The sequence below is a fragment of the Pogona vitticeps genome, chromosome 10 (assembly GCF_051106095.1).
Source record: "Pogona vitticeps strain Pit_001003342236 chromosome 10, PviZW2.1, whole genome shotgun sequence".
In the NCBI taxonomy this organism is placed as follows: domain Eukaryota; kingdom Metazoa; phylum Chordata; class Lepidosauria; order Squamata; family Agamidae; genus Pogona; species Pogona vitticeps.
Window position 1 is genome coordinate 4,115,092 of NC_135792.1, and position 12,090 is coordinate 4,127,181.

The window sequence follows — 12,090 nt, forward strand, 5'->3', positions numbered from 1 at the left end:
AGCAATTGAAACCTTTTTATTCTTTCTCCTACTAATGTCTCAAATCCCCACTCATTTATGGAACTTATTGGGTGACTGGGCTAGTCTCTCTCGTGCCACCTGACCTGCCTCACAGGGTTGTTGTAAGAATAGTCTGGGGACCTGAAGAGCCCTAATTTTACCATTAGCTCATCAAGAAAAGAAGGGATGTAAAGTAACTAATAAATCTTCATATGCCACCTTTTCGAACTTCCGGACTTCTCTTGAGCTACATATTTTGAGCACATAGCATGTCCATGCACCTTGGTCAGGGGTGGGCAATTAATTTCTACGGGGGGCACATAAAAAAATCTGAACTATGTTCGGGGCCTGAACTGACTTTACTTAAAAATAAAATGAAACAATGATGTTATGATTGTTTTTTATTTTAAACTTGTTAATCTTCACAAATACTAAAGAGGTTTTTTTTTTTTTGCCGTATGTTAAAGATAAGCAACTGATCAACTTTAGACAAAAATTATAAATGGTTTTGATGTTTAAAACTGTCCGCGGGCCGGACAGGAGTGGCTCGCGCGCAGTATGCGGCCCTCGGGCCACACTTTGCCCAGGTCTGACCTTTGTTGAACACATGGATGTTGGAGGTGTTGGAGTTTTTACTACCTTGTATGCTGTCTGTAGTAGGTGTAGCTTGGAGAGATTTTTCTGGACTGGGATGACAGTCAATCTGTCCAAGACTAACCAATCATTCCTTCTCACCACTGAATTCAAAGGCAGCCATGCCTCTCTGCTCTGTGCTTTTCTCCTCTGTTTTGCCTGTTAGAAGTAGCTGTTTTGTTTGCTGTTTATCTGTTCACAACTTTTAAGTAATGAAATGCTTTTATTCTTTCTGCTACGAATGTTTCGGTGAGTTCTTGAGACTGTAAGTGCCAGTTAATGAGAAAGGGGCAGACTATCGGGGAAATTGGAAGCAATTCTCCTCTGGGTACTTCTACTGCATAGCAAAAAAAGGACTTTGACCCCAAACTGAAAACTCTGCCACAGGAGGCAGGATAGTGTGCTGAAGAGAACTTGGAGGACAGGAAGCGCATGATCTCTTCTTGACGAATTCATGGGAACCAAGCATGGCTGCTTTCCGGACAATGGCCTGTGTTTTATTAATTGGCTCTGGGTTGATTGTTTGGAGCAAAGAGATCTTTGAAATCAGCGCATTGGGTTGCACGTGGTTTTGCAAACTCTTCGCTGCCCATCCTCCAGGTGAGCTCCCGTTCCAAACAATTAGAACAGTTTGCAGCATTTGAAAACGAACAGATTGAAATGTTTTCGCCGAGGCCTGTTTCCAGTTTTCTTTCGCATAGCGTGACTTGAAGGCTTGGAGGGTAATAAAATCCCCATATCCCCCCATTCCTGTTTCCCCCCCCTTTTTGGGGGGGGCGGTGGTGGTGGAAAATTTGAACTCGTAAGCATTCTGCTTCTCTTTTATCTCTCTTAGCTCGGTTTCCCCTAAGGAGGAACAATTTTCATAAAACGAAAATTAATGACCAGCTACAAGGTTTTGTTTTCTGTTTCTCTGTTTTTATAAAAGGATGGATCTTTCTCTGTATAAGGCATTGTTTCTGTGCAAAGAAATATTCTTTCAAAAACTGGGAGGAAAGAGAGCAGCTTCTGACCTAGTCCGTGATGATCCGAACAGCGTCTTTGTCTCTGGACTCCGTAAATTACGGAACAACAGAAGGGAAAACTCCCAAACGGCAGCAGGAACGTCTCGTTTGTTTATATTTTAAATGGTCTAAACTTTAGTCATTTGACAGCTTTCACTTCATATTCATAAATATCATTCAAAGAACCCTATCAGAAAGAAATTCATAACATACGTAAAAGGTGGGTAAGAGAGAGAGAGAGAGCAGAGTTTATTTATCAACTATAAGTCATTAAAATACGTTAAAATAAAATAAAAGCAGCAGGTGAGATAATTAATTAAAAAGCAAATACAATAAGACGTAAAAGGTGGGTAAAACGATCCAGATGATGAAAATCAAGTATGGGCAAAAAAACCAAACAAACAAATAAAAAAACACCAACAAACCTAATCTCAAGATACAAGCAGTCCCCAATAGAAAGAAGGGTGACAATGTTTTAACCAGCAGTGAAAGCTCGGCGAAATAAAAAAAGGTCTTAGTTGCTCACCAGGAGCTGAAAGGAGAGGAAGTTAACTGGACCTTTTGAAGGAGAGATATACGCTTCCCAGATCTTGCTGCAGTGTAAAATGTTGTGGAAGCATAAATGATGTTTGAGAGACTGGCAGTGTTCGAATGGGGGTATTTCTGAGGGAGTCACGTGACCAGAAGAATCTTGGGCTGCCTGACACCTTGCCAAGTGCATCTGAAGACAGGGGTGGGAGCCCATGAAAGCTCGTAGAACTGGGTAGTGTTCACGCTGTCACAAGCCTCTGGGTGGTTTCTGTCTGGATGCTGATTTGAGAAAAAGCTTTGGTGGGGATGAGGTGGCAGCTGGGGCCGAAAATTCCAGTGACTCTTTGGGTCAAGCTCTTAAGAGTCAGCAGCTAAACTTTACACAAGGGGCAACCCAGCCTTCTAGAATGGCGAAGCCCTGGGAAGAAACTGGGATACCACTGGGAAGGAGACGTGGCTCTCTGCAGAGCCCCAAAGGGCCGGTTTTGGCCCCCAAGAATGGAAGATCCTCACCCTATATCAGATGAGTACTAAGCTGAATTCAAAGTACTAGTTTTGACCTATAAAGCCCTAGATGGCTTGGGTCCAAGCTGTCTCAAGGGCCACGTCACCCATTATGGGTCTGTTAAGATCTTCAGAGGAGGCCTTTCTCTCCATCCCACCACCTTCGCAGATGCATCTGATGGGGACACAGGAGACAGCCTTTTCTGTTCCTTCTCCCAGACTCTGGAACTCCCTCCCACTGGAGGCCAGGCTGGCCCCCTCTTTGTTGTCCTTCTGCAAGTAAGCAAAGACCTTTCTCTTCAGGCAAGCTTTCCCCACAGCGCCTAGCTGCCTGAATGGGATTTTTAAATGGATAGTTGCACCTTACTGCTTCAAATGTTGGTTGCTTTTGTTTACCATCTTGTAGTGTGGCATTTGTTTGATCCTTTTTAGTATCTGTATACTTGTGGTTTTTAGCTTTAAATACTGCCTTTCAATGATGGGTCCTTTCTAAGGAGGAAGGTGGGGTAAAAATATTTGGAATGAATGAATGAATGAATGAATGAATGAATGAATGAATGAATGAATGAATGAATGAATGATTAAGTTCATTGAATTAGTGTAACCAGGCAGTTCCTGTCTCTCTTCCTCACCACTGGAAAATTGATTCTTTTAGACTCAGCTTCCATGCCATTGTCCCACCATTTTAGCTGCTTCCTCAGGCCTGAATTTTCTCAAAAAGAGAAAGCAGCCTATTCCTGGAAGCTGTAGTTTTTCAGGAGGCACCCTTCCTCATGTCTAATGTGCAGTGCCACTACCATTCCCAATGCCCTTCATGTCCAGTAGTCTCATTCCTCCATATTTAAGCTGGGAACTCTTTATACTTCCCCCAAACAGGTTTCAGAAGACCAGGTTTTGTAGCAAAATACTGGCCTGGTGATTAACACCGTAGCAACATTTGGAAAAAAGGTGCTTTTGAAAAACTATGACTCCCATAATCTCTCATCCAGCGTGACTAGCCAGCATGATCAGCCTTCCATGTCAGTTATGCATGACCAGGTGTGTCACTGAGACCTATTCTGACATCCTATGAATTACTAGCTAACAGCCCTGGCATGTTAGGTGAACCTTACCTGAACAGTACATCGATAGGATCCAGGCCGGCAACTTCACTTTTGTAAGGCTTTTATTCATTTTATGTTTCAATTACGTTTGCTTTATTTCACTGTAAGCTAACTGGAGTCCTATTTGTGGGAGAGTGATGGGATGCAAGGATAGCAGGATTATTACAAGGAGATCTGCCAGCAGGATCTGAAGGGCTTGGGAATGGACCTCAACAGATGGGAAACCTTGACCTCTGAGTGTTCACCCTGGAGGCAGGCGGTGCATCATGGCCTCTCCCAATTTGAAGAGACCCTTGTCCAGCAGGCCGAGTCAGAGAGGCAGTCCCCAAACCAGCCAAATCAGGGAGCTGGCCAGGGGACAGATTGGATTTGTCTCCAGTGTGGAAGGGATGGTCACTCTCGAATTGGCCTTCTCAGCCACACTAGACGCTGTTCCAAGTCCTCTATTCAGAGCACGTGACCACCATCTCTTGAGACTGAAGGAGGCCTATAGGTGGAGGGCAAACTGAGAAACACATGATGAATCCGATCCTATACTTATCTCAGAATCATCAATGTGACGTATTACTGAGAACAGTCGCCCAGGATTGCCCTATGAAGGCAGGGTGCTGTGCGCCCTACCCGGATCAACCTTTTTTCTTTTCCACCTTGCTCTCCTTGGTAATGCTTTACCTGAAGAAGAGACCCTAAAGGTGTGTCCTTTTTGTGCCATCCTGCCCAAGCTCTTCTTGTAGGGCCTGGCGAAGGAGCCATAGCTCGTTTCCCTCCAAAACCTACTCAAGAGAACATGAGGAAATCCATGGAACATTCATTGAACTTTGATTTTATTGTATTCATTTTATTATTGTTTTTTTCTTCCTGGAGGAAAGACAGCGCCGTGTCTACCTTTAATGGGGACCGGGTAGCGCTAGACAACGCGATCCCATTGCATCTCTTTCAAGTTCTGCAGCTGAGCGATCATCATTCTTTTTTTTTTTTTTGGCATAGTTAGGTGGGTTAGGTTTATTTTTGTTTACCCGGAACGATCCGCCGGGAACAACCTGCCTTTTCTTTCCCTCCGCCGCCGACACCCTCCCTTCCCTCTCCCTCCCGCGTGGGACCCGCAACTTCCTCCGCTCCACGAGTTGACCTCCGTGCCAAAAAGAAATTTAAAAAAAAAAAAAATGGAAAGCGCGCGCAACAAAATAACTATTTTTTTAAAAAAAACACACGCCAACCCACAACTGAAGCCCCGTCTCTCTCTCTTTTTCTCCCTCTCTCTGTAACTCTGAGTTCTGCTGCTTGTGCCTGGCTCGAAACGAAACACACCAAAGCCGCCGCCGCTGATGCTCCTTTAAAAAAGAAAAAAAACATTCGCCCCCCTTCCCTCCTCCCTCCTTCCCTCCCTCTCTCTTTTTTGGAGACTCCAAAAGGATCCTTCGCTCCCTTTCATGTGCCGCCTCGCTCCAATCGGCATCCAGAGGCTGCCTGCAAGTGGTCTAATCTCAATGAGGTGTCAATCATGTTCCCTGGTGGGTGAAGTAAGGTCTTTTGTAACTGCCTCTGGCTTTGGGAAGGAGGAAGGGGGGGGGAAGCCGGAGAGGGAAGGAGAGGGAGACGCCGCCGCCGCCAACAGAGCGCTGGAACTCGCTCTGGGCTGTCGCGCTGGCCGGGCGCCTTTGCGCGGGTCTCTCCTCTCTCTCTCTCTCTCTGATGTGGATCTTTCCTCTCCCTCCTTCTTCTCTGAGGTCCTCTCTCCTAGAGGATCGGGGCCAAGGCAGCCCGGAGCGCCGGGATCCCTAAGCAGGCGGAGGATCTGAGGGGACCCCCTTTGGCACCGAGAGCGCGGCGGAGATTTGGAGAGGGGGGCCGGCGGGCGGGCTGGCTGGGCTGGTGGCTGGCTGGCTGGACGGACGGACGGATCCTCTCGCAGGTCTACGGGCACGCACACACCACACACACACACACACACGCACGCACGCCCCGAGCCACACACGCCCGGAGCGCCAGCCATGCGAGCGCGCTGAGCCGGGCGCTCCCTCCAATGCCCGCGCCTGGGCGCAGCCGTGCGCAGAGAGATGGGGAAACTTCACTCGAAACATGGTAAGTTGGGAGTCGTGGGGCAGAAGCGACGGGGAAGGAGGGAGGGAGAGAGAGAGAGAGAGAGAGGTGGCGGTGGCGGCCGCCGATCTCGTGTAGGGACGTGCGCGGATGGCGGGTTTGGTGTGTTCCATTTCGTAAAAGACCTCCCGCTAACCTTGGTCTTTTTTATTCCCCTTTCCGCGCTTCGCCTCCTTCGCCTCTCAACTCCGCGGGTCACCTCCTAGCTGCTGTGTGTAAACCTCGAGAGAGCCCGGAAGGTAAGGGGGTTTCTTTCTTCGCGATCCCCAGCGCTTTCACCCCTCTTGATCCCCCTACCTCCATTTTCCCCCTGTCCCCTTTGCAGAGAAAGTTTGCCTCTCCTCCCCTCTGGTGTGTGGGGGGGTTCACCTCCTTCCGCGCGTGGCTTCTTTGGAGGGTAGTTTTTTGGGGGCATGTGAATGGTGGGGTGGGGTGGGGTGCAAGCTTCTTGGGTCTGTGGATCTCTTGGCTTGGGGATGCTCATCTAGTGCCCCATCCCACAGTCCCTGTGCCCTTCTTTCGATCCTTTATCTTCCCTTTTCCTGAAGGCTTTGGGGAAAGAGGGATGAGGTGGGAGAGATTTGGAGGCATTTCAGGGCAAGAAAGAAAGGCAAGGTGGGTGGGTGTTGCTCCGTGGATCCAGTGTGACCCAGCCGTCCATTTCATCTTTGCTTTCTTCTCTTCCCAGGTGATAGTTTTGCCGTGAATGCTTCCTTGGCTCGGAAAGGGCTGGAGGACTGGATGGCGAACCAGAAACACTTCTCTGGCTGTGGAAGCTCCAGCAGCAGCTTGGGACTCCCGCCAGGTTGTCAACACCGGGCCCTTTGCAGGTTCTCTGGATCTAGGGTAGGTTCTTGGTTCCTTTACTTTTATTGTGTTTGTGTGTGTGTGCGTTTAGCTTGCCTCCTGCCCACCCTAAACGTGAGCCTCTCCACCTTAGGCTTCTTGGTGCAGTTTCTTGAAAGGGAGACGGACAACTCTGCCCCTTCTCCCCCTGCTTTGTTTGGCATCACTGTGCCTTTGGAAGTTTGTCTAAAGTTGGAAATGGGCGTCCGACCCTTTGGTGGAAGGTCTACTTTTGCAAGTTGAAGCTGCGTGGTGGAGGTTGCCGTTGGTGCTACTCTGCCCTGTGTTGGAGACAAGATCTTGGTCCTTAATGGGTGGGAGAGACACAGGGGTCTTCTCCCTTGTAGGGCTGTGTGTGTTGCCCTTCTCAAGTACCACAAGGGAGGAGAAGAATGTCTTTGGATGTGTGTGTGTGTGTGTGTGTGTGTGTGTGTGTGTGAGAAAACATGACTGCATATGGTTCCTGGTTTTTTTTTGCCTTTGGTTTTCGGAAGCCAGCTTCTTCATTGGCCCGAGACATCGGACAAGTCAAGGGTCCCCAGTGGTCTTGGATTACAACTTCTTGAAGTTCTAGCTGAAGTCTGAGAGTCCCAGATAAAGACATCGCTGGTCTTGCAGAATGTCACGGCAGTGGGATGGAATCTTCTTTGAGGCTTTGTTGAACATCCCTTGCTGATCAGGTTTTCATGAACTCTTGACTACTTTAAGCGCTTGTGCCTGGTCTTCTCCTTGTTCAGATCTTTTCAAGCGCTTTGGAGAGAGAGAGAGAGAGGGTCATTTTCTGGTTGAGTACAGGATTTCTTCCCCAATTGAAAGGCAAAACAGAGTGGAAGGGGAGGGTGTTCTCTCCATTGTTCTTCTGTCTATTGTTCTCCTGCTGATAATGAGGGAAACTCTTTCTCAGGAAGTTTTGAGCCCAGTTTGTTTGGATCAGATTGGGAAATTTGGCTGTTAGTGATCTTGGGGGGGGGAAGCTTAAGAGCCCCAGCTCCCTGGTGCCAGAATGGTTCCGGTCTGTTGGGGCCAAAAAGATCACAAAGTCACAAGCTCCTGAAAGTCTAATAAGTTTAATTTGAAGGCAAAAAGAGACTCTGCCATGTGACCTGTGAGTAAGACCATAGAGCAGGGACAGACCATACCATGATTAGGTCTCCCTCAAGCTGGGCATTGCAAAGCTTAGGCAGGCGGAAGAGAACAAAACTCCAGATTTCATCCTGGCCAGATGTTATAGGTATGGGAAGTCTGGTTACCTAGGCTTCAAAAAGAAAACTGTGGTTGTCCGCTGCGCTGAGATGCATTTGGTGCAAGAAGACCTCAAGCGACAGCATCTGATGGTGCCGGGTGCCATGCGAGGGGAAGGTTTGCGGACCTTAAAACTTGGTCGTTGAGGGGGAGCATATTGTCACTGTTGGGAGTTTCCTTTCTGAACCATCGTTGGCGTGTTGCTCAGGAAGTTCTGAGCTCACCGTCAAGTAGCCGAAGGCTACAAAGGTGTTGAGTGTGGGTTGGGCAGAGCACCAAACTTGTCGTATTGCTGTCCGCAGGTATGTGGCACTAGGGTTGTTATAAACTCCCTCGCCAGGCATGCTGACATTGTGGGGTGGGGGTGGGGAAATTTCCTATTGAACAAAGTGAGGCTTGCAGGAGTAAACATGCATGAGAGCAGGTTGTGAGTTGGCTTCCGTGCTCAGGCAGGTACTTCAATTAACTTTTGGAGGTGTGCCGGTTCAGTTTTTCCTGTACATCTGGATTTGGTGTTTCGTCATCTTGATTCCTTTCTCCAACTCTTCCTCATTTCTTTCTTTTTCTTTTTTTAAAATTGGAAAGTAAACCTGTACGATCACATCTTATGGGGAAAAGCTGCATTGAATTTATTTATTTATTTATTTATTTATTTATTTATTTATTTATTTATTTATTCATTCATTCATTCATTCATTCATTCATTCATTTCCTCGCCTTCTTGTTAAATTGTGTGGAAGGTTAGCTCTAGCCCAAGATTACATCCTTACCTCAAAACGAAAAGTGGTTTGCTTTGCTTATTTCATCTGGAAGTTGAGTCATGGCAACTTGGCTTCTTTCTTACTCGGTTGAAAATGTTTCGCTCCTCATCCAAGTAGCTTCTTCAGTCTGCCATGGCTCAACTTCCGGATAACCTCACCAGGATGACGGAGAATCTTCACAGATATTTTGTTTGTTTGTTTGGTGTGAGGGCAGGGGACATCATTAGAATGATCTAAGTAGCAGGTCAACAATGGCCAATAGTGGGGTCTATGACTTAGAGACCATGTCTCTGGAATGTTAACCACTAGATCATCATCTGTTTGATGAGGTCTTTCTCACGTGGGAATGTTTGGTCTAGTGACCCGCATCACCTTTTGTTTTAGCTGATGTTCAGGGGCTGATGGTATTGGCGTGCTCCTGAGTCATTAGAGAAGAGTCATTAGAGAAGACCTTGTTTTGATTGCAGCTTCCTGATTAGATTGTCTTGCTGGATGCTCCGATTGTCACACTCTGCTCCTGTATGATCCGAGCCCATTTCTCTTTCATAGTGGGGTAATGAGGAACAATAGGTTAAAGCAGCTGTGCCAATGGGTCTCCAAAATTAGCAATAATTGTGTATTTTCAAGTCAATTCTGAAGTACGTTGACCCTTCTTGGGGGTTACAAAGCATTCAAGTGGTTTTTCAGTCCTTTCTTCTGGGCATGCTCTGGGACTAATGTAGCTTGCCCAAGGCTGCACTGATTGGTTCTTGTTCTGGGAAGCACAGTGCGGGATCAAACTCCCCACCCCTGGCTCCGCAGGTATTTCAACTCAGTGAGCTGTCCTGGCATCTCCAAAATGAGTAGCCCTGCTTTATTTTAACAAACTAATATTGGAACTGACATCTCCTCTTAACTTCTCTTCCTTGTCACCTAGAGGCAGTTCTTATTCACCATAGGTGACTCACAAGGTCATTATTTCAGATCTGAGTTAATTAAAATAGTTTGTGAGCATGTTCAACAGGTTTGCTACTTTCTTCTGAGCAAAGCATTCTGGGGGGTGGGGGAGGACAAGGAGCTCTCCAGATCTTGCTGGATTACAATTTGCTTCACAGTTCACCATTTGTTGTGTTGATGGAAATTGCGGGCCATCGTCATTGGTATAGGTGTGGATTTCCCCCACTCCAGTTCACAACCTCTCAGCAAAGTGACCTTATTAAGATGAAAGGACAAAGTTGCTACCCACTTTTAGTAAGGTGAGAGGATTCTTGCCATCACAAATGGAAGAACCTGGGTTCTACAGATTGGATGTTATTCCACTTAGAGCTTTTTATGACTCACTGTTCAGCATCCCATTGTCTTGCTCTACCTGCACAATGGGAATGGCATCATAGTCAGTAGCAGATTGCCATTGATTAGAGACTTCCTTTTCCAGTTTTAGGGCCTGTGCGCCTCTCGTACAATAAGGCAAAGTCGCTCATGCCTTGAAATCAAAAGAGAGAGTCTTTGCTGTTGATTAATCTGCCATTGATCACGTTATTCCCATGGGGCAGGCTTTAGCTACCCAATAGGATACCAGTCACTGTTGCATACTTGTTGGAAAACACTTGGAAGAGTGCAGTTCTTAGAGAGAGAAGTATTTTGAGCCGTATATGTATGTTTTCCTACTTGTACTTGTTTGAGCCATACTTTGGGTGTCCCTGTTATTCTCCTGTCCACCAGCTGTTAGCAGAAGAGGCCCAAAAAACGTCAGTAGTAAAGTAGGCATGATGTAAATGACACAGAAAGTAGCTCACAACAAAATATGTGGATCCTTATGTTAATTTAAGGCATTTGCAAATATTTATTAATGAACATGGGCACAAATAGAGTTTCTCAGGAGACAACGCAACCCTTAGATTAATTGTCCATGCATTTTGCTAGGCCACAATACTGATTTGCTCAGATGAGTTTTAAAATATTTTGTTTCCCTTCCTATGCATATCAAATGCATATTGTTGCAATAAAATTAATTAAGAATGGCATCTACTCATCCATATTCAAGATCGTGTTGTCAGTTGATTCAAACTGTTTTGTTTTCTGCTCAATAAGCGATGAACATGCTGATGTGTTTTTTAAAAATTTAAATCCGATTTTCTAATCTAGACTTGGTTAATTATGCATTCCTCCATTGGGTTCAGTTAAAACGTATTTATACAGTGTTAATGAATCTTATGTTATTGGTGAGCAAAGTGGAAAAGTCATCACGATTCATTGTCTCCATGTACAGGTTTCAAGTTTTGCTTTCCCATCAAGCATTTTAAAAACATTATAATTTGGGCGTGTGCGCAGGAAGAACAGACATACTAAAAAGAAGAGACCTCTAAGAACATCTGCTTGGGGTTGACTTATGGACTGGACTATCTTGAAGGCAGCAAATGCTTGAAGAGCATCTTATAAGCCTCTGTCATTCAATCTGCTAGTTAGCTTTCCAGGAATTCCAAAGATCGACTCCCGATATTTCTGTACGAGTGGGATGAAGCAAAAGAATTGGTGGATGGGCCATGTTGTTTGGAGCAGTGGAGGAGAAAGAATCTCGGCATCTGTTCAAGTTGTGTAGATTGTTGGCTCAAGAAAAAGGGTGATGCTGTGGTTGGTTGATGGATGGCTTGTCCTCAAGAGATGCGGACACCACTTTATGTTAGAATATGATGTAGCTTGCTTTCCACCACCAGGAAAGAGCAAGGATCAATCAGTTCACACAGAGGATTCCAAGGGATTGTAGTCACGCTGACAGGGGATGATGGGACTTGAGGTCCAGTGTCTCTGGACAGACCCTATGTTGGGGAATGGAGTTGTTCAGCCAAATGAGAAAATATCTTCCCATCATCTTATTTTGAGAGAAGTGACACTCAGTTGCTTTGAAGTTCTGTTTGCTTAATGACAACCTTGTAATTTTCTTTCTTCTTCTTGTGATACATAAACATTTCCTGCTTAGAATAAGCTTTGATCTTCCTTTCACCCTGGCCCAGCTCTTATAAGAAGAAAAATCTCCCAGCCTATGCCTTCTTTCTTCAAATACCTAAGTTGCCTTGTATTTGAGTAGACAGACAATGTAGTCTACCAGGGTCTTCTCCAAGACCTCAGGTAGTTTCTGTCTGACCCCCCCGGGCCTTTTGTTTGGAAGTCAACTAAAGCTTGAGGTGTACGTATCAATGTTAATTTCTTAGTAAGCTGGAAGGTTACATTTTCACTACGAGATTGTCCATTATTTGGGAGTTAGCGAAAATCTTGATTGAGTCTGAATTTTCCCCCTCTCTCTTTTTAGAACCCATGAAACTTGGTTGGTGCCAACAAATTTGTGAAAGCCCACATTGATTTTTCAGACAAAACAGGAGCATTATTAAA

The 12,090-nt window shown here is 45.9% G+C and overlaps 1 protein-coding gene across 1 annotated transcript in view; it reads left to right on the forward strand.

Annotated features, from left to right (window-relative positions):
• The first annotated feature begins 5,693 nt into the window (after nt 1–5,693).
• Nucleotides 5,694–12,090, forward strand: part of NKD1 (NKD inhibitor of Wnt signaling pathway 1) — a 105,119-nt gene continuing 98,722 nt past the window's right edge. Inside the window, exons 1-3 of the mRNA XM_020807559.3 lie at nt 5,694–5,857; nt 6,082–6,114; nt 6,564–6,721. Of these exons, the coding sequence (XP_020663218.3) occupies nt 5,833–5,857; nt 6,082–6,114; nt 6,564–6,721 (216 nt within the window). The 5' untranslated portion in view covers nt 5,694–5,832. The remainder of the gene's footprint in view (nt 5,858–6,081; nt 6,115–6,563; nt 6,722–12,090) is intronic.